Raw genomic sequence first — 27,737 nt, forward strand, 5'->3', positions numbered from 1 at the left:
TCTACAAAAATCCGGTTGTTTTTTGAAGACATGTCTACAGCACTTTAACTGACTTCTTTGCTGTTTCTTGTCCGCTTTACTGCATGAACTTGTTTCATTTATTCAGAAAACGCTAATAGCTAACTGATTATAATCTTTCAAAAAACGGCCGCCTGTCTTCATTTCAGATTTAGTACCTTTCGTCATTTACGTTTGAAATAGAGGTCAGTTAATGTGCATTGTGCAAACATCTAACTAAGAGATTTCTGTGGTCAATCGTTCATGTGAACAACATGCACCATCATCCATCCTTCAAAATACCTCGAAATACAAAATTAATTAATAATATGCATATTTTATTTGTTCACCAGATACACAATCCTTGAATAAGAATAAAAATCAACCTAAATCGACAACTATTGTAATTAAAAAAACAGTCCAACTTTAAAGATGACAACTGAAGATAAAAATTTAACAATGAAAAGCTTCATCTGTTGCAAACCTTACACACATTAAGTGCAAATAAAACAGACATCAATATTGTGCTAGAACAGTGGTTCCCAAAATATTGGCTATGCCGAGGCGATGCAAACCTGGGTCTTAATGGTGAGTGGACTACAATACCATTGTTTGTCTGTAGCGTAGAACGTAGGTACTTGAGTAGATTGCTGACAAAGAAAACGAACTTAGCAAATTACTGCCAAAAAGCATTCGGTCAATCATTACTTTTTTCGTGTTAAAATACGCTGTTTGAGGTTTGGGTCGCGCTCAAAAAAGTTTGGGAACCGGTGTGCTAGAACAACATAGGCGTATACGTTTAGTTACATCTATTGCTGGTGTTAAAAAGACATTATTCACTGAATATAACACACCAATAAGTATAAAGCTAATTCAACCATACTGAGAATGTTTTCAGCACGATAAAAAAATTAACACAAACTTAATTGCATTCAACCAGAAACACAACCTACAGACAGGCAGTGGAAATACCATATTATGATAGCTAAGTGTTGCAAATAATAAATGCAGAGGTACTGACTATCCAACTAGACTAGATATCTGTTAAACTAATCAAATAGATGCAAACTGCGAACTAAAGATTGTAAACATCTCTGCGTTTTAGGCTGTTATCTCAGACCCTATACAAACTAATTTTCTAAAATAATTGATTGGTGGTGCCTTGGTCTGTTAACTTAAAGACGGAAAATACATTTTTTGTGTACAAAACTTATAACTATCATCTTAAATTGTACTCTTAGTGATACTGCAAAAATGTATTGTCAATAGTTTCTAAAATATACACACGAAAAGAAGTTTATCCAGAAGAAAATTTATATTTTCTCAACATAATTCCCAGGAAACAACCCTTCCTTATTGTGAAATCGGCCAGTCCACCAACCAGAAGGATCTGGAAACAAAAGCAGCAACAACGTTATGATTGTATGATTTTGAAATAAAATTAATCAATATCAGTAAGCGCCTCTAGGCAAATCTGCAAAAGTTTATGCACTTGTCAGATATTCAGAAGCCAATAAAAAAAGTAAGGACTGAAAAATTACCTTCCTTTACAATTTCTATTATCGCACCATAATCAAAACTAATTTCATCTGTGTCCTGCGCATCATAAGCATACAGTGCCTGTAAAATATTTGCAGAAAAAATACAACTTATACATTCAATAAGTCATACATATACATTCAAACTAAGGTCATTGTATTGCCTCCTTTCATCCCTACCTTACACTTAGGCAAAGCCACTGGTTTGGGTCTTGGTTTGGGCCTTGCCCCACCTGGAACTGGTCGATTGCGTTGACTACGTTGCTGTGACATTCTTCGTTGAATGCTAACGTAACACAAAATTGATTATTATGAAAGCAGGTTTTAAGGAAATTACTGTAAACAACTTACCCAGCTGCGCCTGCATCTGGTGTTCTCATAAAATCTGCAATTTCATTAGTGGAAGTACTTGGTGCACGAGCTCTACTCTGTTGACCATGCTGAGGCAAATGTGGAGCAGCACCACCTTTATACAACTAAAGCCTGTTAAACCACAGTGACCTTAAAGCTGCACGACTAGACAGGGTATTAATTTATTAATAAGTAACTGTTATATTTAAATAAGACCTCTCCAATGCTCATGTTCTGGGTGAACACTAAAAGCTGAAAGGTACTAACTTGGATATAAAAAAATCAGAAATAAAATGGCTTTTCAAACCCTTTCAATGGAAGTATTGCAGTGAAGCGCTACATCATATTTATGATCACCTGTGTAAGCATTAGCAGTTTAACAATAGAAGTGGGAAACAAGTAAGGGCTACAAAGACTATGTTTAATTTTTTTTACCAGATTTCTAATGGTTTTAAAATTGTTTTCTAAACATTCATCTGGAATGCAAAAATTTCCAACTAATACATATATATAATACAAGACAGTTAATTTGCAGACATTTTATCACCTCGCTTAGTCCAAGCTCTTTTGTTTCCAAAAGTTTCCCCCCAGCTGACACATACATAGTCAGCCCTCGTTTGTGCGAACCCCAAAAAACTGGAATTTGTACTATTTGATAGTAAACTGCTAAAAACGGATTTCTTCTCATCCATTTTATCATTTTAATCCAGATACTACGATGCACAACTCTGTATAGCAATTTAGGAACAGATATGCCAAATCAATAGAAAAAATGAATAATCTGGGTTATGACAAGGGTTACATGTTTATAAGACAAGTTTTCATGCTAGTTGCACTTTAATGTGAGTCTTACACACAGTCACATAGACCAATATTCTAAACTCTGCTACTACAATCAGTCATTTAGGACAGGGCTTCCCAAACTTTTTTGCTCGCGACCCCTTTCAAACTTCTGAAGTTTTCCGCGACCCTTCACGTTTAAATTGATAAGCAGTGCGAAATATACATTAGTCATTAGTGACATTTATTGAGATGCAAAGACTGAATTCAAGCAACCAGTACTCAAAGCCTACTTACTACTTTACACATATGTAGGCTACTGCAAACAAAAAAGCACACACATTTATTCAGTGTGATTGGTCCGATTGCTTTCTGCTACAAAGCAAGTCCAGCCGTGGCTCAATATCTGTTAATGCTGGTCTCAAGGCGGTTTCTATGTTTATTAGGCTGGAAGTATATTTTGTTTTGATTGTATTTTGTACTTCGTGTAAAATTGGTATACGCTCTGCGACCCCTTGCGGGGTCGCGACCCCCGGTTTGGGAAGCCCTGATTTAGGACACAAATGGGTCATCAACATAGTCTAATTTTTGCAACTTAATCTAGTGCAGTCCTAAATGCATTCTGTTTTTTTTTCGATTCAAGTTAAGTTGATTCAATACAGATAGTAAGGTAAGCAAACAAGCCAAAACTATGAGCGTTTTGTTTCTGTAAGTTTACAATTTATCTGTTTCCTTTTGGAAAACGGCCAAAACCAATTCTTTATTCATCTCATGGTAACGCTTTGTGAAGAATGTCACTGCAATTACTCTCATTATACCAAAATTTTCTGACGAAAGAAAGTAGTCCGGATTAATGAGGTTTGACACTCTAACTTACTGAATATTTGAGTTTACATATAAAATGTGTAATTGTGCACACATGTACTTCCTGTGTGTGCAATTTACGGATTAAGACACGAAAAACAACGACCAGGGACGAAACGGCAAAGATTAAATGACTTAGGAAAGAGTTTCTTGGGAAAGTCTTCCCTTTTTCTTTTACTTGGAGAACAAATTATAACAACGAAATATTGACAAGAAACGCCCATATCTCAAAATGATTTAATGTTACTGGATTAACGATCCACTCCAATTACGTTACTAATGGTTGCCCTTGATTAGAAGGCGTATGAACTATGAACTGATGCTAAAAAATTAACATACTAAGGGCCTCTTGGAAATAAAGATATAAACATAACATGAAATATCAGTAGTAAGTGCCATTAGTATTGTGTTGGAAACAGGCAATTAATGCAACAAATTATTCAATAGGTTAATGGATTAGCCACCAATCATGCAGGAGCATTAAACATTATATTTCTTTAGTTAATAGGCTACTCTTTGCATAAAAAATATAATAACTTTTGTCATTTTGTCTGTTTGTTTTGTGCGGTTGAATAGACGTGATTGGTGTTAAGCTCCTTAGTAAATAAATTTGTCCAATCAATTTCTTTGTGAATCCAAACAGTCTAAAGTCTAAACAGATCACGTACAAAAACATGATTGGCATTAACTAGAAATTTTTCAAGTGACCACATAGTATGTCATAATTGTGACATATTAGGTTTGTATGCATTTTTATTGATGATGATGTAGTTTATTATACAAGTTCTTGGACTTAACTACATACAATGCTATTGGAAGTCACATATATCATAAGTGGAGATAAAACACCGTAATCTTTTGTAATGCTGAAATTAAATCAACAAAACCTAGTGCATAATGGGTGTTGATGGATGATACATGAAATTAGAATAAACGAATATCATTGGTGTTTTTAATAAATGTAATGGCTTTTTAAACTTTTGAACTATGTATTTCATTGTATAAAAATATTATGATACATATTAAACATAGCTTGTTTGTGTCGGTAATATATCAAAAATATCACTATACATACCAGCAATGCCTCTTCCTGAAACTGGGGATGAAAACCTTGGAGCATTTGGTGCAGGATATGATGGTCTGCCTTGTCCTGTGCTATTATGTGTACCTGCACTGGGGGGCATTTGACGATTAGCAACAGGCTGCATAGATTGTCTTTGTCGTGTTTGTGATTGCTGTGGAGATACTACTGAAAAAACTGTGTTTGCAAAATTCAAGATGTTATATGTTAAGTCACATGTTTATATGACATTCAATTGTTTGTGGTCGTTTTTGTTTATTTTATATTTGGTTGGAGACATATATAAAATTAATTTGTCAAATGAAAGGTTTTGTATGGGTAGAAATAACATGCAAAAAACAAAAAGGACAAAAATTTAGTAAACCTATATTAATTTGGGTATTACGTCACCAGAAAGTAATACAAACTTTAAAGAATGAAAAATAAATTCAATGCAGAATGAAGTTTCCATCAGTTTGTCTTTATACTAATTTTTAATATCCGTATCCCATCCTCATACACAAATAAAGCTTCGTGCAGATGAGAAATAGAAATCAGCAACTCCTCCTTCCAGCCATGCTTACCTCTTCCTTGGTTTGTGTATGACGAAGACACAGCAGGCTGTTGTTGTTGTTGTTGATATGCTGGTCTGTTTGGCATAGCATGCTGGCCAGGTGGTCCTCTATTGCTAGTGTCATGGTAACCCCCTGACTGTGGTATAGCAGGAGCTGCACGAGATGGGCCTCTGTTAGGAGGTTGTGAAAACTGGTTCCTCGATTTGGGCTGTCGACCAGTATTTCGCATAACGTTTCTTATTTCAGGTTCTGTTATTTTTTTAAGACAAAAAAATTATGGTGCAATACTACATTACAAGAGTCGGTAACTCATCCACCACATAATGATGATAAGTTAAGAAAATAAGAACTTCATTAACCTTAAATCAAACAAACTTACAAATAACATAAAAACTATTAACTAATGTATTTAGATTACATCTCATTTACTTGTATTTTTAGGTAATCCAGGTCCTACTTGAACAGTTAAAGCTTTACTTGAAGCCTTCAGTATAGGAATATCAGTAGAACCACGAGTAAAACAAATCTGTCGACTGCCTCCGCCTCCCCAGCCTTCTTTTTTCACTGCAAAGTCCAGCCTTGAAAAAACAATTGCAGTAAAATCCATTCCTTCATGAGAATTTTATTAAAATCTATTGCATAGACAACATTTACAACTAACTTGCAACCAGTAGAACATTTATTATCAAGCAACTACGTTTAAGTATAGAAACTTTTAAGCATGGCTTTTATACTAGCTTATAATAAAAAATTCCACACAAAAACTGATTAAATTACAAACCTCTCATTAAAGTTTATTGGAAGTGACCTTTTTAGCTTTGCCTCATACTTTTTGGAAAGAATGTGAAGAAATTCAGTTTTAAAAATGGACTCTAACACTGAGTCGTAATCATCTACCACATGGATAATGAAAAAGTCATCCTGAAATGGGCTAAATTTGGGAAAATATCATTTACACCTGTTAAGCAGCAGGAAGAGCCAGACAAAAACTTAAATAATATATAATTATACCAGTTGACAACACCACAACTCTACTTGATCACGACTGCAAGTCAAGTAAATACCTCAGTGAAATCTGCTTGATTTGCTCCAATTCAATTTTTCTTTTAAGTACTTCTTTGATCTGACCTTTTTCTGGTCCCTTTTTCACCACTTCACGGCCAATTAAGTAGATGCATTTTGGGGAAAGTAGCAGATCACGCTTTGTATTCTACGAAAAATTTGTATGTGGTAACACTAATTACTGTATGTATTATTTGGGTCATATTGATGCATCTTATCATGGGCGAAGGTGATCCTTAAAGTTTTAACATATCAATACATACTAAACGTTACTATTCACAATCCCAATGTTATTAGTGATGTATTTAGGTGTTCAATTTTCACACGTTACGTCATTCGGCCTCATTTAGAATGCGTACCGCATAGCTTTTTTTTCAATTTTTTCCAGACTATGTAAGTTTAACAAAGCGTATGCATGTATGTAAATTTGGTGAATATAAGCAAATAAATTTTACATTTTTACTTACAATCCACAAATAACTTGGTCAAGTTTATGAAACGTTAAATAGCTTAGGTAATGTAATAATTCATGATTTCTCACATCCATACTCAATATTTGTTTAAATATTTCTCACAAAACCCTTGGAAACTATTTACAAAGCATTTGGGTTTTGTGGAAAACACCAAGGGCCATCCAGAAGGTCTGGACAGGGTACATCTGGCCTGTGGGCAATGGTTTAGCCCCGTTGATTGAAATCAATTATGGAACAACAGGGTTAAGAAAGAAAAACAGTTTTACGAAAGCCACTACACATATAGCTTCATCTCTATTTTTTGGTTATATATCTAAAGAGTTGGTTTTCGGATTAGGACCCCCTACCTAAATTTTGAACCTGTCCATGCACATTTACTATACCAAACTTCCTAAATAATGTCTGTCTGATTTGAGCCTGCGATACAAGTGTTTCCTTCTTGAGTAGCTCACAATATATACCCCTATATATTCTTGGTGGGTTACCTTGGATTCACTGCATTATTCCTACATATCTATGTATTTGAGAGCCCCAATATTATGTCCTGGAAACCTAAAGAACCAGAGCATTTGTAGAAACTGGCTTCAAAACAACACAAGTACAGACAATGCATGGAATGTCCGCAACTTTTGACATGGCGTAAATTAATGACTGTACGTTATTAGTTAACCAAACAATTTTGCAAATTTTCAGAATCTTGTTTTAACACTGAAAAGTGTTTTGCTCTGAAAGTAGATAAAGTTTGAAGAAACCATTGTATGTCATGAATATACAAGATAACAAACAATTCTTTTGAAAAGCTTTGCTAAACAACTCGTTTTGAGCTTTCTTTATCTGTTAACTCGTTTATTTTCTGGTTTAACTCTTTTGTCTCTGTCCCTAAAATATTCTGTTTTCTGCTCATTAACCTGTTACATTTTCTACTATCTGCTTTCACACTTAATCTCTCCATTTTTCAGCACAAAAGCGTTGGTGACACTGTTAATTATCCATTTATTTTTAGCAATAGCAAATATGTTTAGCAATGAGAAATTAGTATTCCAACTGATACAGTAGGAATTTTGACGGCAGAAATTTCATGCCATGTAAGCAAGCCTTCTGCAGGTTTTTCAAATTTATATTTACAATTTCAGAAGGGGACTAGTACAATGAAATATGTGGTAAACTAATATTCTCAAAAACTTACCTTAAACCTTCGGTCATATTTAACTACAGTATGAGCAAACTCAATGCGTTCCCGTTTTCCAGCAAATTGTCGGACTTCGGGATGACATTCAAGTCCAATATAATCACCAACAAAGTTTCGGTTCAAGCTATTGCGTTTGCGTTCTTTGCGATTAAACACAATCTGAAGGAGAATGTTAAAATGAATAAATCTATGTCATGAAGTACAGTATCTAATTCCATGCATTAAAGTTTCATTGCTATGCTGTGCTGTTAAGTTGACCAAAAAAAACTATGTCATGGCGATAAAGTCTTGGAAGTCGGAAATGTCAGCAGGCCAGACATTCCCACCCTGCATTAAACTGTAGAAAAAAACAAACTTGGCAAGCCTCTTCTTTAATTTCCTGATATTTTTTCTGGGCAATGTAGTGTCGATATGTCTTCTGAATTATTCTGGCGTAACCATCATATTTTCTATCGCGCATTTCTTCCAAAAGAAACAACTGCACAAAAATAACCACGGTCCAATTAATTGATAATAATTCACAGGTTATTCTCATCACAAAGTTTAAGTAAACTAAGAATAAATTCATTTTTTTATAGTGGAAATGAAGCTGCCAATTGCAAAAACAAATATAATCGCTAAATCTGTATTTTGCAGGAGTGACAAATGCATTTACTGATTCTGGATTTTTGATGAACAACTTGGTCTTTCCACATTGCCACTGATCAGAATCCATATTAACACATGTCATTAAATGCTTAATTCCTTGCCTTTCATCACCTCTCCAAACAGGCCAGGTCTCAGGGGTTAAAATGGCATATCTAAAAACATTAACACCTAAATATAGAAATAAAACACCCAATTCTAAAAGCTAATGTTTGTTTTGCTGTGAAAAAAGACTGTTGCAGACCCAAATTTTATTTGAAATCCAAATCAAAACAGTTCATTTTGTGTGATATGCGCTTTTGCAGCACCATAAAATCAGTGTGAGTTTACTGCAATCTGTAAATACACTAAAACCTTTATTTAGTTTTTAACAATGCCTTTCAGATATTGTTTACAAATGTATATTGCATTCTCAATGTTCTTCTTTTAGGCAAAAAGTAAAGATTAATAAAGAATTGAAAATACTGTTTTGAAATTTTAAAATCAATACATTTATTGGTATTAGGGCCATGACCAATTAAGAGCATTTGCAAAAAACTGTCCAGGTAATCAAAATGACAAAACATGTTTTTGCATATTACCAATAATGTGCGACCAATAATGTTATCAATAATGTGCAACCAATAATGTAAACAAACAAAGTTTGTTTTTGCTTCACTTTTCTATCTTACTTTACTTTACTGGATGGGAACCAGTATATATACAATTACAAACCAACTATTATTATTAAACAACAAACACAAGAGAAAAACGTGAAATTACTGTAAAGTACCTTTGAAGAAACTTGTGAAATGGTCTACGATATGCAAATCCAGCTCTTCTCACACGAACATTTTCTTTTAAACCAAGGTATTCCACTTGATGCTTCACCCTGCTTTCTTCCCAATCATGTGGCTTTTTGGATTCGTTTGGTTTGATGCAACGAATATAATGTGGTGCGCACTGCACAGCGTCAAGTAATGAGTGATGATTTTATAAAATGTACGTTTGCAACATCATTGCCACATTTCAAATAATTTACATTAACATATGATGGATTTAATTTTGATAAAAACTAAACTTTATTTACCATTAAGTCCTAATGTATCAATATGTATTAGATAAACAAAAAAGTAAAATCTTCTTATACCTTCATGAGAGTCTTAACCAATACATTGCATTGAGTTTTGATTTTCACAGAAGCTGTTGTAGGTCTCTTTTGTGTGTTTGTGTTTTCCGGAAATAGACTCCGAATGAAATCACTACATAACACACAATAAACCTTTCGCAAAAGTTATGTAACAGTATGATAAAATAAAAGTACATTCAAGTATACATTCTAGAACACGGGGTATTAACTATGGTATACTGGTTTTAACTTTAAAATACTATTGACTACTGTGACCTATTGTCGCTCCAAATAACAATACCGTGATTGTAAACAACAAACTTAAAATCACACAATTTTGTCCACCATGCTAATTTAACCTCAGTGACCACAATTTCAGTTAATTCAAAGGTAACATATTTACAGGATATAGGGATGACTTCATTAAGGGGACCATAAGACGAAATACCCACAACAGTTAACAAGAGCTTATTAAGAACCTCTGTTCTACAAAACCTTAGTACAGTAGTGATGAAAATAAAATTCATTACTTACAAGTCACTTTGCTGCATAAGCTCAACGAGGTCTTTGAAAAGAACATCTCTATTTCTCTCGCAAAATCCAGCAACATCATATGTGACTTTTCCAGCATAATGGTGAATAATAAATCCTCCACTAATAACAACATTTAACAACCGTTCAGCTAGTTTCCAGTGTTATCAATGAAAGTAAAAATAAATACAATGACTTAAGTCACTTCTTTTGATGCAGAACAGTATAGTTATAGCTGTCAGCATTTTGGTAACCCTGATAAAACAAACCGGTAAGGCTAACCAGAATGTTGGCAGATATAAATATTCTGTATTGCACGAGAAAAACATTTATATTAACATATCTATCGAGTGAAGATACATGGTAAGCTCTGACTCATTGAGCTTAGCCTTGGTGGTTGGTGCTAGCCTAGTCTAGTACCAGTGATTGCCGTAAACGAACGGATATTTCAATGGTATATAGTTGTAGCACGTGACATTTTTATGGCGAAAATAAACAACTCCTGCAAGATTCTATTCCGACGAAAACGTGATAGCTAGCCTACTAACAACTACTACTGATATAATATTTGATTGTACCATACACCAAACTTGATAATTTGATCAACAGACATTCTACTATGCATTAGAACCACACAGTTAAGTTGGCATAGTACATGGAATACCTGAAATTTTGATAATGTTCATGATTTCCAACAGCACCTGTCAGCTTTCCAAGAAATTTTTGATCAGCTCCTTCACTCACAGCATGCATGGTAGCACAGGTGTCATCCAGTACACACATAACACCAACAGGAGTCTGCAGAACATACACATAAACTTGAAACCAAACAATTAAGAATCAAAATAACACTAGCAAAAACTTGCAAAAAAGGAAAGAAATCAAAATCTGGTAACTCATCTCCAAAAAACTTCAAATTCATAAACTCATTCAGACTGATGTAATGTTTACCAGATATTTTGATAGGTTTTTTAAAATTTATTTTACATAACAAAGGATATTCTTACCTTACTTTCAATGAGATCACAAACTATTTTGTTGTTAAAATAATCAATGGGAGTCCATTTAATACCCTCTTGAACATACTCCTCCTGTTCTGCTTTCAGTGTAAGTTCAATGAAAATCTGCTGCAATTTCTCATTGACAAAATTAATGCAAAACTGTTCAAATCCATTTCTCTGAAAGCATGAAGTACAAGTACATACAATTGTTAGTTCACAATGCAATACATTTTAAAGTAAAAGTTATTGAAGATTAGCCTGATTTGTTTCCATAGAGCTATTAATTTCTACCTGCATTTGAAACCTTGGAAATTAGTGCTCATTTGCAGTATACATTATTGTCACACAATTAAAGAAACTGTTAATTATTCTCTGCATAAATCTGGATTGATTTCATTTTTTCTCATATCTTAATCCTTCATTTGTTCAATAATGTTGAGATAAATCGATTTCTCAAATTTGGTCACAGAAATAATGAAATAACTATGACCTAAACTTGCGACTCATGCTAGAAAAAAATGAGGACATGCCTTTACCACTTAAACATTCTGTGTTTTTTTGATATTTTTATTTAAATCCAGGAGTAGTTTGGCAAAGGGTGTTATCAGAATCTTTGTCCTCGAAAGAAAGCCTTTGCACGAATTAAATTTGGCGACCATATCTCATCACTTGAGCTTCTATCCATGTCTTTTTTGATAGATCTATCTTGTGTTAGGTTTTTAGCTTTCACGTGATGCTGTCCAAATTTTAAACTGTTCACCAGAACCACTGAACAGGAGGAAGTGTTGCCAGTTCCTTGCCCAAGTGCATTATATTACATAAAAAAGGTAACAACGCTGGGTGTTGATCACAGACCTATGCTTCATTGCCACTCCACTAATAAGGCTACGGCGACTTAACTTGAAAGTTAAAAAGATACCATTTAACACGGAACAACAGTAAACTGAGATATATACAACAAGCTAAATTACAAAGACTAAAAAACTCCAGTCTATACAAAATAATAATATATCCTATAAAAAGAATCAGTAGAGTAAATAAAATACCTGAAAGATTTCAAAGCCATAAATATCTAATACTCCAATATTGAATTCATCATAGTCTTTGCGTATTGCATTGTTTACACTTTGAACAAGAAAATCAAAAAGTCGGGAATGCAGAGCCTTGGAAAGCGCATCTCTAATATCAACAATAGATAGTAATACAGGCAATGTAAGAATGGTATTGGTTATTAGCATTGATAACTGATATGTTGAATATTGATTAGATTTATTCCAATTATAAATTTTGCCTTGAATTAAAAAAGTAATTTTTAAATATTTGAAATCGTGCAATGCAAATTATGACAAGCGTACTTTGCAACTTATCTTACCGAGTATAAGTAGCTTGTTCAACATTTAGCGTGACATCAATGGTTTCACTTTTACCGCCCCATTTGCTGTCCATAATGCGACTTGTAAGTTTTGTTCGTAGTGCATCTTGGCTAACGCCCAATAAGTATGCAGGGTAAGCCAGAACTGAAAAACATAATATCCATTAAAATACCGTAGCATCATAGTAGTCTACAAATGACATTTTTGCTTGCCAGTCCCCTATCAAAGAGTCATAACCTCTTGAGTGTATTGAACTGGTCGAAATCTGACTTTTATAACCAGTTTTACAACACCCGTAAGTGTTTCAAATGCATATTCTTTTTCGCACTTCAATGTTTTACTTTTATATGATTTGTGCTGGGAGAGCTTCATTTACACCATGTAGAGAAAATACTACATTTTCTCTACATTCATTTAATTCTGATTACAGTCATTTTAAGAGTTCAGTAAACCTGAAATTTAGAATTTTCATAAAATAGATAACATATTTACAAGCTTGTATATACCATGCTATGTAATTCTATACAACTAGTTACATACAAATCACATTTGGCAACAGGCCTCAACAAAATATTGGCAGGAGGTATTCAAACATAGCAATTTCAATTAGTCTCAAATGATAATAGGATTACTTCCAATTTTACCTCACGTTCAGCATAACAGAACAAACTTTGCTGGATATTCATACTCACAGTCTTCATTCTCCACAGCAGCATAATTTCCATTTTCAATGAAGCTGATATTACCCAAATGTAAAATGCTAGAAGTAAGTTGCATTACGTAATGCTGGATATCCGGTGTCAGACCTTGATAAAGAAAAAACACAAAAATCAAAGATACAAAAACGAAAACACCAAATCAGCTTTGATTTTCAACCACAGGTCTGCAAACCAGTGTAAGTCTGCTAAAAATTTCAGCCAGTCGGGAGAACTTTTTATCTTAACAAACACTCAGGCTTCAAAAACGTTGCATCAAAGAAATGTACTACAAAATAGCAAAACTCGTCTTTTGCTCGAACACTGTCATGGACATTGTTTTTTCACAACGCTTTTTGTTACAAATACACGTAAATGAGATCCCATTTCATTTTATTTGACTTACCCTAACAATAAGACCTAGACTGAATTTCTAGAATGATTTTAATATAAACCCTACCTTTAAAATAAGATCTAGTCAATAGCGCGAATTCATGGAACAAAATCACAGACAGCTGTGTTAACAATGCAGTAAAAACGGTCTACCTGGATAAGAACTTTTCATTCGATGAAACCTTTACTGATCAACACGAAAGAGTAGGTGCAAATATTCGGCAGGAAAAACAGTTAAATGAAAACTTCGTTGGAACTTTGGAATCTAGTGACATCCAAGACATTACAGAGGACGATGATATGATCATTTTTGAATAAACATAATTCTCAACTTTGTTTTTAATAAATGAAAATAAAAGACATCCCCTAAAATAAGCCCTACTGTCATATTTTTAAGCGAAAAATAATATAAGCCCTGTCTTATTTTCGGAGAAACTTAGCAAAAATTAACCATTTATTTATTGCATCTTTGCCAAGTTATGCCTAACATTCTACACTAATGTATTACTGTAAATAAATGTACTTTCACCATAATGTGTCGCATAGTAACTCAGTGAAAACATGCTGTCACAACAACAAAATGGTTTAGCTGGAACTGATTCCATAGGTAGTCGGTTTTGCCTGCATGATAATAACTACGAAACAAAAATAGATCACATAATGATATCACGTAACGTGTGTTTGTTATGTTTTCTTCCATACGATAAGGTTCCCCTTTAAATCTTTAACATTAGATGTCCGCAACCTTCCCAGCCTGGCTGAAAACTGTCCACGGCCCAGCGCTGTTCTGTGGACCAGTGGTTGGGAACCGCTGGTATAGTGTAATGAATGCAAGTAGAGGAAACAATATAATGTTGGTTTTAAGATATCTTATACAGCAAGCACCATCTAATAGAGCTTCTAAGTCAAAATGCTAAAATGCTTCATTGTTTTAATTATAATTATCAAATTAAAACAAACGACATGCATTAACTGTGTGTTAAGTTGCTCAATTAAGCAAACTGCCTTCTTTAATAAGTGGCAAAATTATAATGAGAAAAAATCACTGTTCTTTCCATTTGAGCAAAACCGCTCCAATTAGCAGTTTGCTCAATAAGTCCAATTCTATTAAAAGAGTTTTACCATATCATTAATGCATAGCACAAATGCTACAACAAGTAAAACCTATATTAAAGACTATTAAATAAAGAATGTTTAAAAATATTTAGTAGGAAAGCCAGAATAATGGATTAAACTTCCTAAATCATATGACATGTCTGGAGGTGATTATGGTGCCACCAAGTGAAACAAGTGTGACAATTGGTTGCTGTTTGATGCATATACACAAAGCTGGGTATGAGTGTCTTGATTGAGTGTATGCTCGCAAGCAACTCCGTTTTTGTAAGTGGTAAGAAGAGGTGGTTTTCTTTCAAAATGTAGCACACTCACATATTTTGTCTTCCACTCACACTTGTTTGCTTGGTACGTAAACTTTATCGCTTTAATCACAAACTTTTTCAAATGCATGTGCCGTCGCACATACACTCCTTTTTTGGCGTGATGTTTTTTCCCCGAGTATTAAGGTAGGATTTCCTAACCAGTGGGAAATTTTGCAAGTTTAGGTAGGAAATAATTAACATACATATCTTTTGTACACAAAAATCATACTCACAAAAGAAGTTTTGTTGTAAATGAGCATATATTATTCGCTACATGTTACTGTTTAATAAGAATTTTGCAGTGTAAACACTGCCTAATAGCATCATACATCAATTTTGTTTGGAAGTGATGTTTAGTTCAGCTCTACCCAAAAAAACTGTTAAAAACCAAACGTAGGAAATTTGGATTTGGTAGTTGGTGTAAACAGGAAAACAGATGAAAAAGGTTAAGAACCGCTGTATTAAGGTCAAACATGTGTGAATATATTAATTAACTGGTACGATATATACATACAAAACACAACAAACTTAGGCTTTCAATGCATTTGTACTATCTTTCTATGAAGGAAGTAGAAGCTGGGGAAATTCCAGAAACATATTTCACTCAGCCTTATTTGTTAGGGATGTGCTGCGAGGAAGATTATTCGAATTCTTGTGTATCCAAAGATTATGACGGTCAACAAAAACAAATCCCAAATCTATTCGTTACTGTACTAAATGATAGACTTTCTTCCAACAGTTGCCAAATCTTACTTATAACATGACCTAAATGCTAAAAACAGTTTTGTTTCAAAACAAAGGCTAACTAAAACAGCGAGTTGAAAAGAAATTTTTCTAAGTAAATGACCTTTACTGCAAGGAATGTTTTCCATAAGCCTGAAAACTAGATCATCATTTCTTACCAAAGTCAATCAATTTGTACGTAATATTATATTAGGGTTTACCACAGTTAGTATTTATGTTCGTCTGAATCTTCTACAAAAGTGATATTCAGCGAATCTATTTAGGTTTGGGTTTGCATCGGCCAATCACTAATACATGTTGATAGCTTCAAACATATACTAACAAAGTGCATGCATGTATGTCAGAAATGAGAACAGTTTTACCAATAACTGTCATTGCTTCCATTGTTTCCACGAAGTCTTTTTTGTCATCTGTTCCATCAACGTTATAACAACCACTTTGGTTCAAGTAAAAGTAGTAATCGGGACTAGCAATCCCAAGTTGTTCTGCAAGTAATAGTTGTACTGTCAACTGCTATAAATTTCTGTATACATCAAATATATGCTACAAACGCAATTCAACTATTGTCAGCACTAAAAAAATCTATACAAGCCAAACATAAGCTAAAAGTAAGTTCAATTGTAACTATATTCAATTCAAATCATATATCATTGCTGGCATATATATTAATATCACAAAGGTTAATTACAGCATTCGTTATAATTTAATTGATCTGACAATGACGTGATGATACCTTTGAGCTCTTGTGTGGCTCCAGTCAAGATTTGGTAAAAAATGTGAAAATTTCTTTCATTGGAATTTTGTGAAACAACTCTTGACTTTTCCAATAAAAAGTTAGATATTTTTCCTCCATCGGGTTCCCCACCGCGACTAAACTGAATTTCAAAATATTTCCCCTACAAATAAATGAACAGCATAAAAATACACCCGAAGTTGTTAAAAATTGAAAATGTAAGGAAAACATAAGTTTCAAAAGGCTGAACATAAAACAACATGACCCTAGATAATATAATGCATAAGATCAACACGTTATCTTGCACAGAAAAAGGATGTAGTCTGAAAATGAATGCAGAATTAAAACATTCACACTAGCATTTTGGCTCAGTTGTTGTTTACCTTATATACTGTATACGTGGTGCAAAAATATAAAGGTAAATGTTCTTTTCAAGGTTATCTTTGTCTTTGCAAAACACCATTTACAAGAGATTTCTCTCATTTATGTTAGTTTAACTAAGAATATATTTAAATTCATGGGAAATCCTTAAGTATGCACGCAATTATAAAAAACATGGTTTATAGAATTAATAATAGCAGTAATATTTGTTTGAGTTGTTTTGCATTGTTTGCTTATATGACATAAATAAAAATGTATTGATCTTCCAACATTTTATGCCAGGTATACTCAACTATTTTTAGTAAAGGTCCAGTTACAAAAGTTCAAAATTTGCTTTAAATTCTTTCTTGAACAAACGATTTTCATTATCAAACTTCCTTCTCTTGAAAGATGCCATATTATCTGTAATTACCGATTCTAGTTAAATTAGGAGTGAACTATAAAGTTCTGCAAATTATTGTTAGTCTGGAGCTGAACAAGTAATAAAAACACTGCACTTTGTTCCTGTACATCTGTAAAATGAAACTGTTACTTGTTTTTGCCCTTTGCATTTTACTCGCCCTTTTGTTTTTTCCGTGGTTGCATGGTGACGTCAACAAGCCTTGTTTGATTTGTTTGAAATTGTGCTATTGTCTGCTCTTTTTTTGTTTTTGCAAATTAACGATAATGGTTTTGGTTTTGTTAAAAAAATTGGTGTCCTTCATGAAGTCACAAATATCATTGTGACTTCATAAAGTTTCTTTATGGGTTGCAAATAGCGGCTTGTTGATGATGAGCTTTACCCATAAACAGCGCTGTCGATGGCTACATCTCCTCAGAGGTTTTGTATTAAACTTGTGTAAACATTGTTTTATCAACAAAAGATGGCGCAAAACGCCGGCTACCCCAATTGACAAACGACCTATTTACAAAAACTGCTAGAAGACTAGTTTGAGCTACCACTTACACACTTGCTGATTAATTGAATAAGCAGGAATAGCAAAACTAATTCAACACTGAAATGGTCCGCATTCGAAACGCAGCCCACCATTTGAGTAGAACTGTTTTACGCTGTCATAAATTATACGTACAGCACCAGTGCAAATATTCTAATGAAATAGCTTACCCGAGTTGACAGCTATTTTGTCTACATAATTAGCAGATTAGTGTCACATGACTCTGAAATACAATTTTCTGAAATATTTCTACTTAAAATTTGCGGTTTTATTCTTTGAAGCCTTTGCCCCATTTTTACTCTTAAACAGTGTCCAATAGCCTTATGTAATTCTTCATTTTCACCTTCTTATTTGTTCTCTTTGTGCTAGAAGAAATTGCTCAACCTTTTCATATCAATGCCAATCTTCTTTAGACATTTGCATGAGCAACAGCAAACATCTATTTGGATTGTTCTTTTACTTCTTCCAGTCCAGTTTTACATGCTTTATTCTTTTCAAGGCCTCTCCTAGCACAATAAAAACTTTTATTCTGTACTTTGCATGTGCTACTAAAATTCCAGATTCCACCAATAAGTTAAAAACTTTCAAAAAAAACATCTATGCTGTCTCTCCTAGAATCTTTTTGTCTTTGAAAAGGATATAAAAGTCTTTGAAAAATACCACAGACAACTAAGACAAGCACCGGTAGCTTGCAAGTTGTTTCCTATTGTTTGTCTTATTAATTAATTATGAAAATTTTATAATGAAGGCACATTTTGCAAAAATATTTAACAACACAGTAGGACATGTAACTGTGGATATCGTTGAATGTTTAATTTTCTTTTGCCACAAAACTAAGATGTTTATTTGCCAGAAACAACAGTTGATGCGGTAAAAGTTGACTTATTGAAGAACCACGCATGCATATGATATGGCCATTCAATCTGTGCCATATACTGCAACAAACAAGCTGTGATTTTAGCATAGTGACAAAAACTTTATGATCGAGTCCACAGTTACACTTTTAACAAAAGCATGTCCATTGTCCTATGTTTACAGTATCTTTAAGTCAGTCATCACCCAAACTAAAAACTTTGGAACTTTAGTCTGACTTAACAAATGCACTAAGCCCATAATGAAATATTGTGCTGTAAAAGAAGAGACCTTACGAAAATAAAGCAACTGATACTGGACGAGTATAAGTGAACAAATAATATTGAAGAAAAATGCAAAAAAATTGTTTGCTGTTGCTCATCCAAATGTTTGGAGAGGATTGGAAATGATTTCAAAAGATAAGTAGTCCTTTTAGCATAAAGAGAACCAAAAAAGAAGAGGTATAATGCAAGAAATAAACAAGGTCATTGTGAATTGTAATTTAATTTTAAAATCAATTTTAAAATTCACTAAACAAATGGAGCGAAAGGAAGAACACACGATGAAAGTTTCAAGGAAAACAAGGACAAATTTCAAGTAGAAATATTCATAAAGGTATTTCAATGACACCAATCTGCTAATTACGTAGTACAAAATAGCGGTCAAGTGTCAACTTAGGTAAGTTATATCATTACAACATTTGCACTGGTGCCGTAAACAGAAAATTTTACAGTGCAAAATGTCAGAAGACCAATCACACATTTTACTTAATGTGATATAAGCTAACAGTGTAGCAGACACCACTTAAATAAATATAACTGATAAAAAAATTGACCATGTTTTATCATCATTTGGAACATATTTGAGGAGTAGTCATTAAAAAATACAAACTTCAATTTTCAAGACACACTAGAAGGGATACAAAATCTAAACCACCATGTAATTATAAAAAATGTTTGCTTAAAAACAGCAACGGTTTTAAAAAATTGTAACGAATACATATCTTATTTATAAGGTTGTAGTCCTCCTTAAATTTTTGCACCTGGTTTAAATAAACTGGTCTACAGAGGCTGCATACCCCCACTGACTTATTACACAACATTATCATACTAGGAATACAAGTTTTCTTCATATAGGTGCAGTGATGGCTGACTTGACAATATTTTACACACCCAAAATGAATTCTTTTACAAACTGTTTATAGACAAGGACAAGCTAACTTAATCTAGTTCAGAAACATGTTAAAGCCCAAAAAATAAAACCCTTGCTACTCCTTCAACATCACAATAAAGTAATTAAGTTAACAAGATTTTGATTTTGATTAACTTACTTAATATGTATAGATGTTATCACATCATAACCAATAAAAGAAGTAGTAAACATTTTAGTAATAGTGTTTTAAATTAATAAGAGAATATTGTATGACTTACAAATCTACTGCTGTTATTATTTCGAACAGTTTTTGCATTTCCAAATGCTTCAAGTAAAGGATTGCTTTGCAAAATAATGTCTTTAACTTTCTGTACTCGGGAACCACCACCAGACACCTAATAATTTTCCAATGAGATTAATTCAACACCAACATAGACAAGAAAATAGTACATAACAATGTTATGATCAATACTTATCTGCTGACTTGTAACTAAGTATTTATCCCTATTCATTAAGACTACTTGAAATATTACTGTTGTAAATGAATTATATGTTATTGTATACCTTAGAAATATAAGACATGATAAACTTTGCAGCTACAGTTTTTCCAGCTCCAGACTCTCCACTAATAATGACACATTGGTTCTCCATGTCAATTAACATGTTTCGATACATATCATCTGCAAGAGCATAAATATGTGGAGGATTTTCATAAGGAGCCTGAAAAAAATAGCAAAGTATTATAGATGCCATTAGAAATGCTATGAAACCAAAAATAACTAGCTAAAAAAAACTATTTTAATAGTGTTGGCTTGTATAAACCAACTAGGAAATGGCAGATAAAGAAGTTGCAAAATGTAGAAATAGAAATAAAAAAGTAAAGGCTTAAACCAGTGGTTTCAACCTGTGAGAAGGTATGCACTGTTGCGTAAAAAATTTCACTGTAGTACGAATGATAAAAACAGTTCAAATGAAAACTTTTTATTATCTAATATATATATCTTGCTCTTTATCCATTTTCATTATAGTAATGATTTAGGTTAGTATGCATTATTATTTTTAAACAAAATTTCCGATAATAAGCAAAAACAAAATTTGTTTTTCTGAGAGTTTGTTTTTTCATGTTATAACAAAAAAAGAAACAAACCGGTTAAATTAAAGAATGCAAAACATCTCCCTAAAAGTTGAAAAGCGCTGACTAAAAAGAATGTTACTAATTATAATACAAATCATACATTTTTGCGTCAATATGATTTCTGTACAGTACAATTCCAGAATATTTTTTTCAAATCTAGAATTTTGAATGTTATTCAGCAATAGTTTTGTATGAATAACAACTAAACTAATTTTTTTAAATAATATCTAGACTAGTTATAAGACACTATAACAGATTCAATGAACTCTCGCAATTTAATTTGTTGTGGTCAAAAAATTGCAGTTATTTGTTTGGAAACTCTGCTTTGTATTGTTTGTCTATGTTTTGCAGCAAGTAATCTTGTTTCGTTGGGAATAGTGTGGCTAAGATTTATTATGACACTTATCTGAGTTAATCTCGTTTATCTATTCGGTGACGATGTTTCTTTGTTTCCAATCTAATCAATGTTAGACTAGGTACTAAAACCTCAGAAATCTGTACTAACCAGGTTAAAATCTGTATGAGTCAGAGTTCAACTTTTAGCCTAAATGGCTTATGTGAGGACAGTTTTCCTATGTCTAATTCATCTGGATTATTTAGTTATGTCGTGATCATCATTCTTGAGTGTGAAATTTCTGAGATCAATTACAAGTATACAATTGCTGCATTCCTGATTATCTGATATCTCAAAAACATATTCTAAACCAGCTAAGCTGTAAGGCGGGGATAAGTGTGACCAGCTTTTCCTTGAATCCTACAACTCCATTCTGTAGACTAGAAATGGTTGATTTGGCAATTTCAAGTAAAATACATTTGTCACAATGGTTAGAGGCAGTTTGTGTACACTAATGAATAACGAAGTGGTCTTTTAAATGCTCGTTTTTCTTACTTTCCTATACTTTTTATACGCACTATCACACTCGCTGCCGTGTAGCTTGACAGTTGTGATTAGCATTGTCAGCAGTAAATCATTTTAAGTAAGTTTACAGGAAAAACTAAGCTCCTAATACTGCAATTACAATACAGTTCTAATCCTGCCGGATGTGACTGGAAATACAATGACAACTTTTTAGTAGTCTAGGTCAGGTTCCTCAACAGGGGGCCATGGGAGCAGCGACGCCTCACTAGTGAACTATAGTTTAGTAGTAAATGAGACAAGAACAAATGAAGACAAAGGCACATCCTTACAAGTTACTGCAAAATTAACAGAAACTGGTAAGAACGTGCTTTTAAAAAAATTGGATCCATAAAAACCAAATTCTAATACCTTAGCAAAATTTTAGTACCATATTGTGGTTAATCTACCGTATTTACTTGATTGTAAGCCGCGGCTTAAAAAGTTTTTCATCATGTTTGCGGCTTAAATTCAAGGGCGGCTTACAATCAAAGGCGGCTTACATTTTTTCATTTACAATCTCGGTGACATTATCGATGATGATGACAATGACAATAATGAGCGTGAAAGTTAAAATAAACCTCTAAACAGTTTCAGCTTTGCGTGTAAACAGTATATGCGGCTTACATTCAAGGGCGGCTTACATTAAATTTTTAACACTATCACATGCGGCTTACAATCAAGGGCGGCTTACAAACAAGCGCGGCTTACAAACAAGTAAATACGGTATGAAGCCTTCAATGTGAACACAAAATTAAATTGGAATTCCCATTTTCAGACGCACAAAATATCATTAATATGTGAATGGACTATAAATATAAAATGGTTATGAATAAAATAAAGGTTGACTTACAGCTCCCTGATATAGTTCAACCTCCCTGTCAGTGAAATATGTCATTTGTTTGAATGGATTGACAGAAACCAACACCGGTCCAATGTATGTCTGGAAACAAGTTCATAGGGAAACCCACAGAGCAAGATAAACTTTTTCAAAATTTTGAATCAAAAGTTTCATAAAGTATTTACAAATATTCATAAACACTAATTTTATCCAAAACTTTAATGTAACAATTTGCAGATGAGGTAAAATGTGATGAGTTACAAGTGATCCGAGATAACACGGTAAAATAAATACACTACAATAAAGTTGTAAATTGTAAAAGGTATAAAACTATGTTATAATCTGAAGTAAAAGTAAAACGTAAACATTCCCAGGTTTGGATTTTTTAAATCATTTAAAGATATAGGAAAATCATGCCAAGGCGTCATCTACCAAAACAGTGCAACAATAAGGGTACAGTAGAAAGGATACAAATATTTGGTCCTCCATGTAGCGTTTCCTGAGATTGTCAACAATAGACGACTCTGATATCTTTGTCAAAAGGACCATATCATCTAGTCCACTTTGTTTGACATTGTGGCTTTGCCAATGATGTTTAGCCATAGCCTGTAAAAATTGCATTACTAGGATTATTTTATTTTACAGTAAGTGAAAACTTGCTGCAGGAAATTCTTGATATTGATATTGAAGTTTAGAAACTCTTATAATATCTAAAACCAATGTTTTTAAAACATTTGGACTTTTTAAGCACAAATCAAGCCAATTTGGCAAAAACCCAACAGGGTTTTTCTTGTTTTGTCATGATCATTGGCCAAAAATGCTTTTAGTCGAGTTACATCAATTTTAAGCCAAAATACATTAAACATTGTTTAATCATCAAAAACAACGTTTTATTTAGTATGAAAATTGTTTGTACACGACTACATGTAAAGCCTTTACAGGCTGTAATGATTTGGCACTTCTTTTGGTGAACATCTCTACAAACTTAGGAAAATATTTGGATATTAGAACGCATTGTGTAAGTTTCTGATAAAAATTAACGCTAAGCGTGATTTTTAAGTTAAACTCAAGATGGTTTCTGTGCACTCAGTTTCCAATTCCTGAGCTTATTTGTGTCTGTTTGTTTTCTAATTTTGTTTGGTTTTTAATTTTTAGAAAATTGACAAAGCTGTTGTCAATGTACACATGTCAATGTTCACATGTGGTCAAAACAAAGACTACACTTAAAACGTAAAACAAGGTAAAGGTAAAGCTAAAGCATAAATGTGTTACTGTCATGAAACAACTACCACAATGATCAAAATAATGGCTCCTAATATGGATCGTTACACATTCCAGAAAGAAATTGTTGAGTTTAACATTCACTTGCACATTTGCACTCCCCATAACCCACATAAAACAGAAACCTTCTAAAGGTCCTAATGTTCTAACCAAAGCTAACAAAAAAATATTTCAATGACTTACATAAACAACAGATGCCAATTTAGTGAACTTACCGCTTACCAGCACTGCTATATGAGTAGTTCTTTAAAAAGCTTTGCCAGGTATATCCTTAAATTCAAAAAAACCTAAAATCGCTGTAAAAAATAAACTAACAGTTATCTAAAACCTGTAAGTCACCTGCCTAACAATTATAAAATGCAGTTTGAGTCTGTCCCAAGAACTGATTCATTGACTGTAGAATGCAATTACAATTGCACTTTGTCAACAACAAATGATCAACTGTGCTTTATTGTGCAAGAATGCAGCACATTATGCTGGACTTAATATGATCTGATTTTTAGCTCAACGTTACCTGAAAATGACCAGCTTAATGTCATGGCAAGTGTTATTTATGCTTTTTAGTTGTATATGTGGCATAAACAGTCAAATACACACTTAACTTATTAATGTGCACACAGAATTTTTCTCATTCACATCGATGTGATAACAACGCTATCATAAATTTATTTAAAATAAAATAAAGATAAGACCTTGTATTTTCAGTTAATGGTATTGGCTATATCAGGGGCGAATACAGCTGGGTTGTAGAAACGTAGCAACAAACCCCTCAGTAGTTAATTTCACTGCTTACCAGTGGCGGAGCTAGGCTTTTGAAATTGAGGGGGCAAACAAGAACAATTTCCTCAGATACTTTTTCCATCAGCAATAACAAAAACAATTGGGTTGTTGTTTTTGAAACCGATATTATTCTAATTAAAAAGTAGCCCACAATGGTTCTGATGAACTTCGCACAACATTTTCATAAACAATAATTTCAGTGAATGCGATAGTTGTTCAGTGAACTCTGCACAAACATATAAATCACTGTGTGATTGAAATCATTCAACCCTGACGTGCAACTAATGCATCGAATCACAGAAAAAGAAAAAAGGAGGCGAGTGTGTTTGCAATGGCATGTGCGTTTCAAAAAGTTTGGGATTAAAGCAGTAACACAACGGTCACTGCTGAAAAGAGCAAATAAGGAGAATCTGAATACTTGGCTAAGGTTTTATGAATTTCAGGTAACATAAGGTTTATTGGCATTGTAATGCACGCATCCCTACAAGCACTGTGACAAAGACTTAAAAAACATTTAGGTCGGTTTTCAGCCAACAAAAAGACAAACAAAATTCAGATTATTCCACAGCATTCCAAGGTTTTGTTCTTTTTCCGCATATCAACCTCCTTGCCGAAAAGCTAAAATGAATTGTAGGTAATCACAAACTCACAACAGTTTTCAAACCGGCTTTGAAGATTGGTGACATCGTTTCCTCTCCCAAAGATCCTATACCAGAGGAAAATAGACAAGGTGCCATTGACGAAAGTGCCCGTAAAAGAAACTTTCAATATGAAAATTATAGTTCTTTGAGTAAACATGCCTTGGAAAATAAACACATAATAGATTGGGAGAATGCCCATGTACTTAATTTCAAACCAATTAAACTTTACTTGTGAAATCATTTTATATTAACTCGAAACGGGATGTGATAAACGATAAAAAGGACACACAATTGTCACCTATGTACCCACAATACTTTACTTAAACCTGTTACATATATTAATATTTCTTTGCCTTTAACTGCTATTTTTTACCTTTGCTTTATCATGTAATTGCATTTCTTATGTCATGATACCATATATCATAATCGTTTCTGAGTTATTGCTAGTATCTAGGTAATTTCATGTTTGTAGTTTTTAAAAATATTTCTTATTCTCTTATAGTAATCTGCCCTGGCAAAGCTCACTCGTATGGGTTTGTGAAATGTTGGTTCATAAAAAAATTAATTCACCAGCTGCACAACTTTGTTATTGAAACTATGCCTGGTGGCAAACATAGTATTTTACTGTGACTTCCAGAAAGTTAGCTTCTAATATCGTAACTGCATTTCAATATCACCCGATGTGATATAAAGACGGGGTGTCCAACCCATGGCACGCGGGAGGGTTCTGAGTGGCCCACGCGGTATTTGTCGAAATGACTTATATTATTAACTGAATTGCCTACGTAATTTATGGCAAACTTACATTCCGAGAAATTGACATTTATTGTTTGTTTACTAATTTCTGACAGCCAATTTCTGAAATGAAAAACTTGCTTCGCATTGCTACATCATCCATCTCACCGAATATTGCCAAACTTGTTAGAGAAAAACAGTGCCAAACTTCACATTGAAATGTCGACATGTAGTAAAAACTTTGTTGAATTTACTATATCTTCGTTTGTTTGTTGTTCTTATAATTTTAAAAGAGGATAATACGTATTTCTCAGATTAGAATTCTGGGGTGAGGGTTTTAATTAGAAATTAGCAGTAAACACTCAAGTGGCCCGCGCAATCATTCGTAAATCGCATGTGGCCCTTTGGCCAAAAAGGTTGGACACTCCTGGCTTAGAGTATTGGCGAGTACTTTTGGTTAGTCTTAAAGCAGAACTTCTTACAAGTTTGTGATATTAATTCGAGTAGTTTTGTAACTAAAAGCTAAGCTACACAGACTTTAAATTTGTTCTTATTGTAACGTTGCAGTGAATCAAGCTTCACTGTGCAAATGTAAATAAATCTAAGGTAACAATAAATTCATGAAAGCAAGGTGTAATTGAAAACCAACTTTCACACCATTCTATACAAGTGTGTTTTTAAAAAGAAATCATATAGAAGTGGTCAAATCTTTCTTGGTAGCCTTTTTCAACAATGACCAATGTATTCGCATTCATTCTTCTTATTACAAACTTATTCAAATGCATGTGCTGTCACACATTCACTTGCCGCCTTTTTCCTTCACTGTGATTGGATGCACTAATAACCGTCACAGTTACATACTTTTAAATTTGTAATAATTTAACCGTTTGTGTAGAGTAGTAACCGTCGCATTGAGCGAAACCGTGTATAATAATCATGCTTTAAAAGATTATACGAAGTAAATTGAAACCTCTGTGGGCAATGATTGTAATCAGAATAACATCGGTGCCAAAAATAAGGCAGGGCACAACCACAATTTTTTTTCAAAATGGCATTGCGCATCAGGGCAAACCGGTCTCTCCAAAAAAAGACTTTTGCTGCAATTTGTACTGCAAAATTAGAGTTTAAAACCGATGACTCAACAACAAAAAAAACAAAAACAGGAAACACTGATTTATTTTCCAATTATAGTGTTGCACCTTGCCTGCACAAACGCCGAGCGGCCTTTGGCCATGAGTCACAGTGCACCCCACCTGCTTCATTGCACATCAGAATTTTATTTCTGCACACCAGAGATCTCGGGGAAAAATACCATACTCTGCAGTCTGGCCTATGTCACTGCACCATACTCAATTCGCAATTCTTAGAATTGTAGATCTATTGTAATGTTTATTCTTTGTCATTGTCTATGGAGAAACGAAAAATAAAATACTAACCATTACAGCGTGATAAAATAACAACTCTACCTACAAACAATGAGTGGGAAAAACAGCAAAGTCCAAAGGCATAAACGTACAAGCATAATATACGGCAACCACATGATGAAGATAAGTAATGGTTAGCACGGCAACTAAACTCA

At 33.5% G+C, this 27,737-nt stretch overlaps 1 protein-coding gene across 3 annotated transcripts; it reads right to left on the minus strand.

The window, feature by feature from the left end:
• Positions 1–318: 318 nt before the first annotated feature.
• On the minus strand, positions 319–27,535 carry LOC143445261 (unconventional myosin-Ie-like). 3 transcript variants are annotated; one of them, XM_076944212.1, is made up of 28 exons: positions 27,358–27,534; positions 24,218–24,298; positions 23,193–23,327; positions 22,734–22,823; positions 20,415–20,570; positions 20,129–20,245; positions 16,531–16,693; positions 16,160–16,282; positions 13,240–13,353; positions 12,547–12,691; positions 12,221–12,353; positions 11,181–11,351; positions 10,838–10,971; positions 10,177–10,296; positions 9,664–9,775; positions 9,307–9,476; positions 8,545–8,689; positions 8,245–8,367; positions 7,887–8,048; positions 6,230–6,375; positions 5,947–6,096; positions 5,595–5,743; positions 5,175–5,414; positions 4,606–4,788; positions 1,887–2,001; positions 1,716–1,821; positions 1,539–1,617; positions 319–1,387 (listed from the first exon to the last, which is right to left on the minus strand). In XM_076944212.1, exons 3-28 carry the CDS (start codon positions 23,322–23,324, stop codon positions 1,311–1,313), a joined length of 3,555 nt encoding a protein of 1,184 aa, XP_076800327.1. In that variant the 5' UTR covers positions 23,325–23,327; positions 24,218–24,298; positions 27,358–27,534; the 3' UTR covers positions 319–1,310. The 3 variants fall into 3 exon arrangements, with proteins under 3 accessions (XP_076800327.1, XP_076800330.1, XP_076800329.1); XM_076944215.1 differs by lacking the exon at positions 4,606–4,788 and having other exon boundaries at positions 27,358–27,535; XM_076944214.1 differs by lacking the exon at positions 27,358–27,534 and having other exon boundaries at positions 24,186–24,297.
• Positions 27,536–27,737: the final 202 nt, after the last annotated feature.

This window comes from Clavelina lepadiformis, chromosome 2 (genome assembly GCF_947623445.1).
Source record: "Clavelina lepadiformis chromosome 2, kaClaLepa1.1, whole genome shotgun sequence".
Classification (NCBI taxonomy): domain Eukaryota; kingdom Metazoa; phylum Chordata; class Ascidiacea; order Aplousobranchia; family Clavelinidae; genus Clavelina; species Clavelina lepadiformis.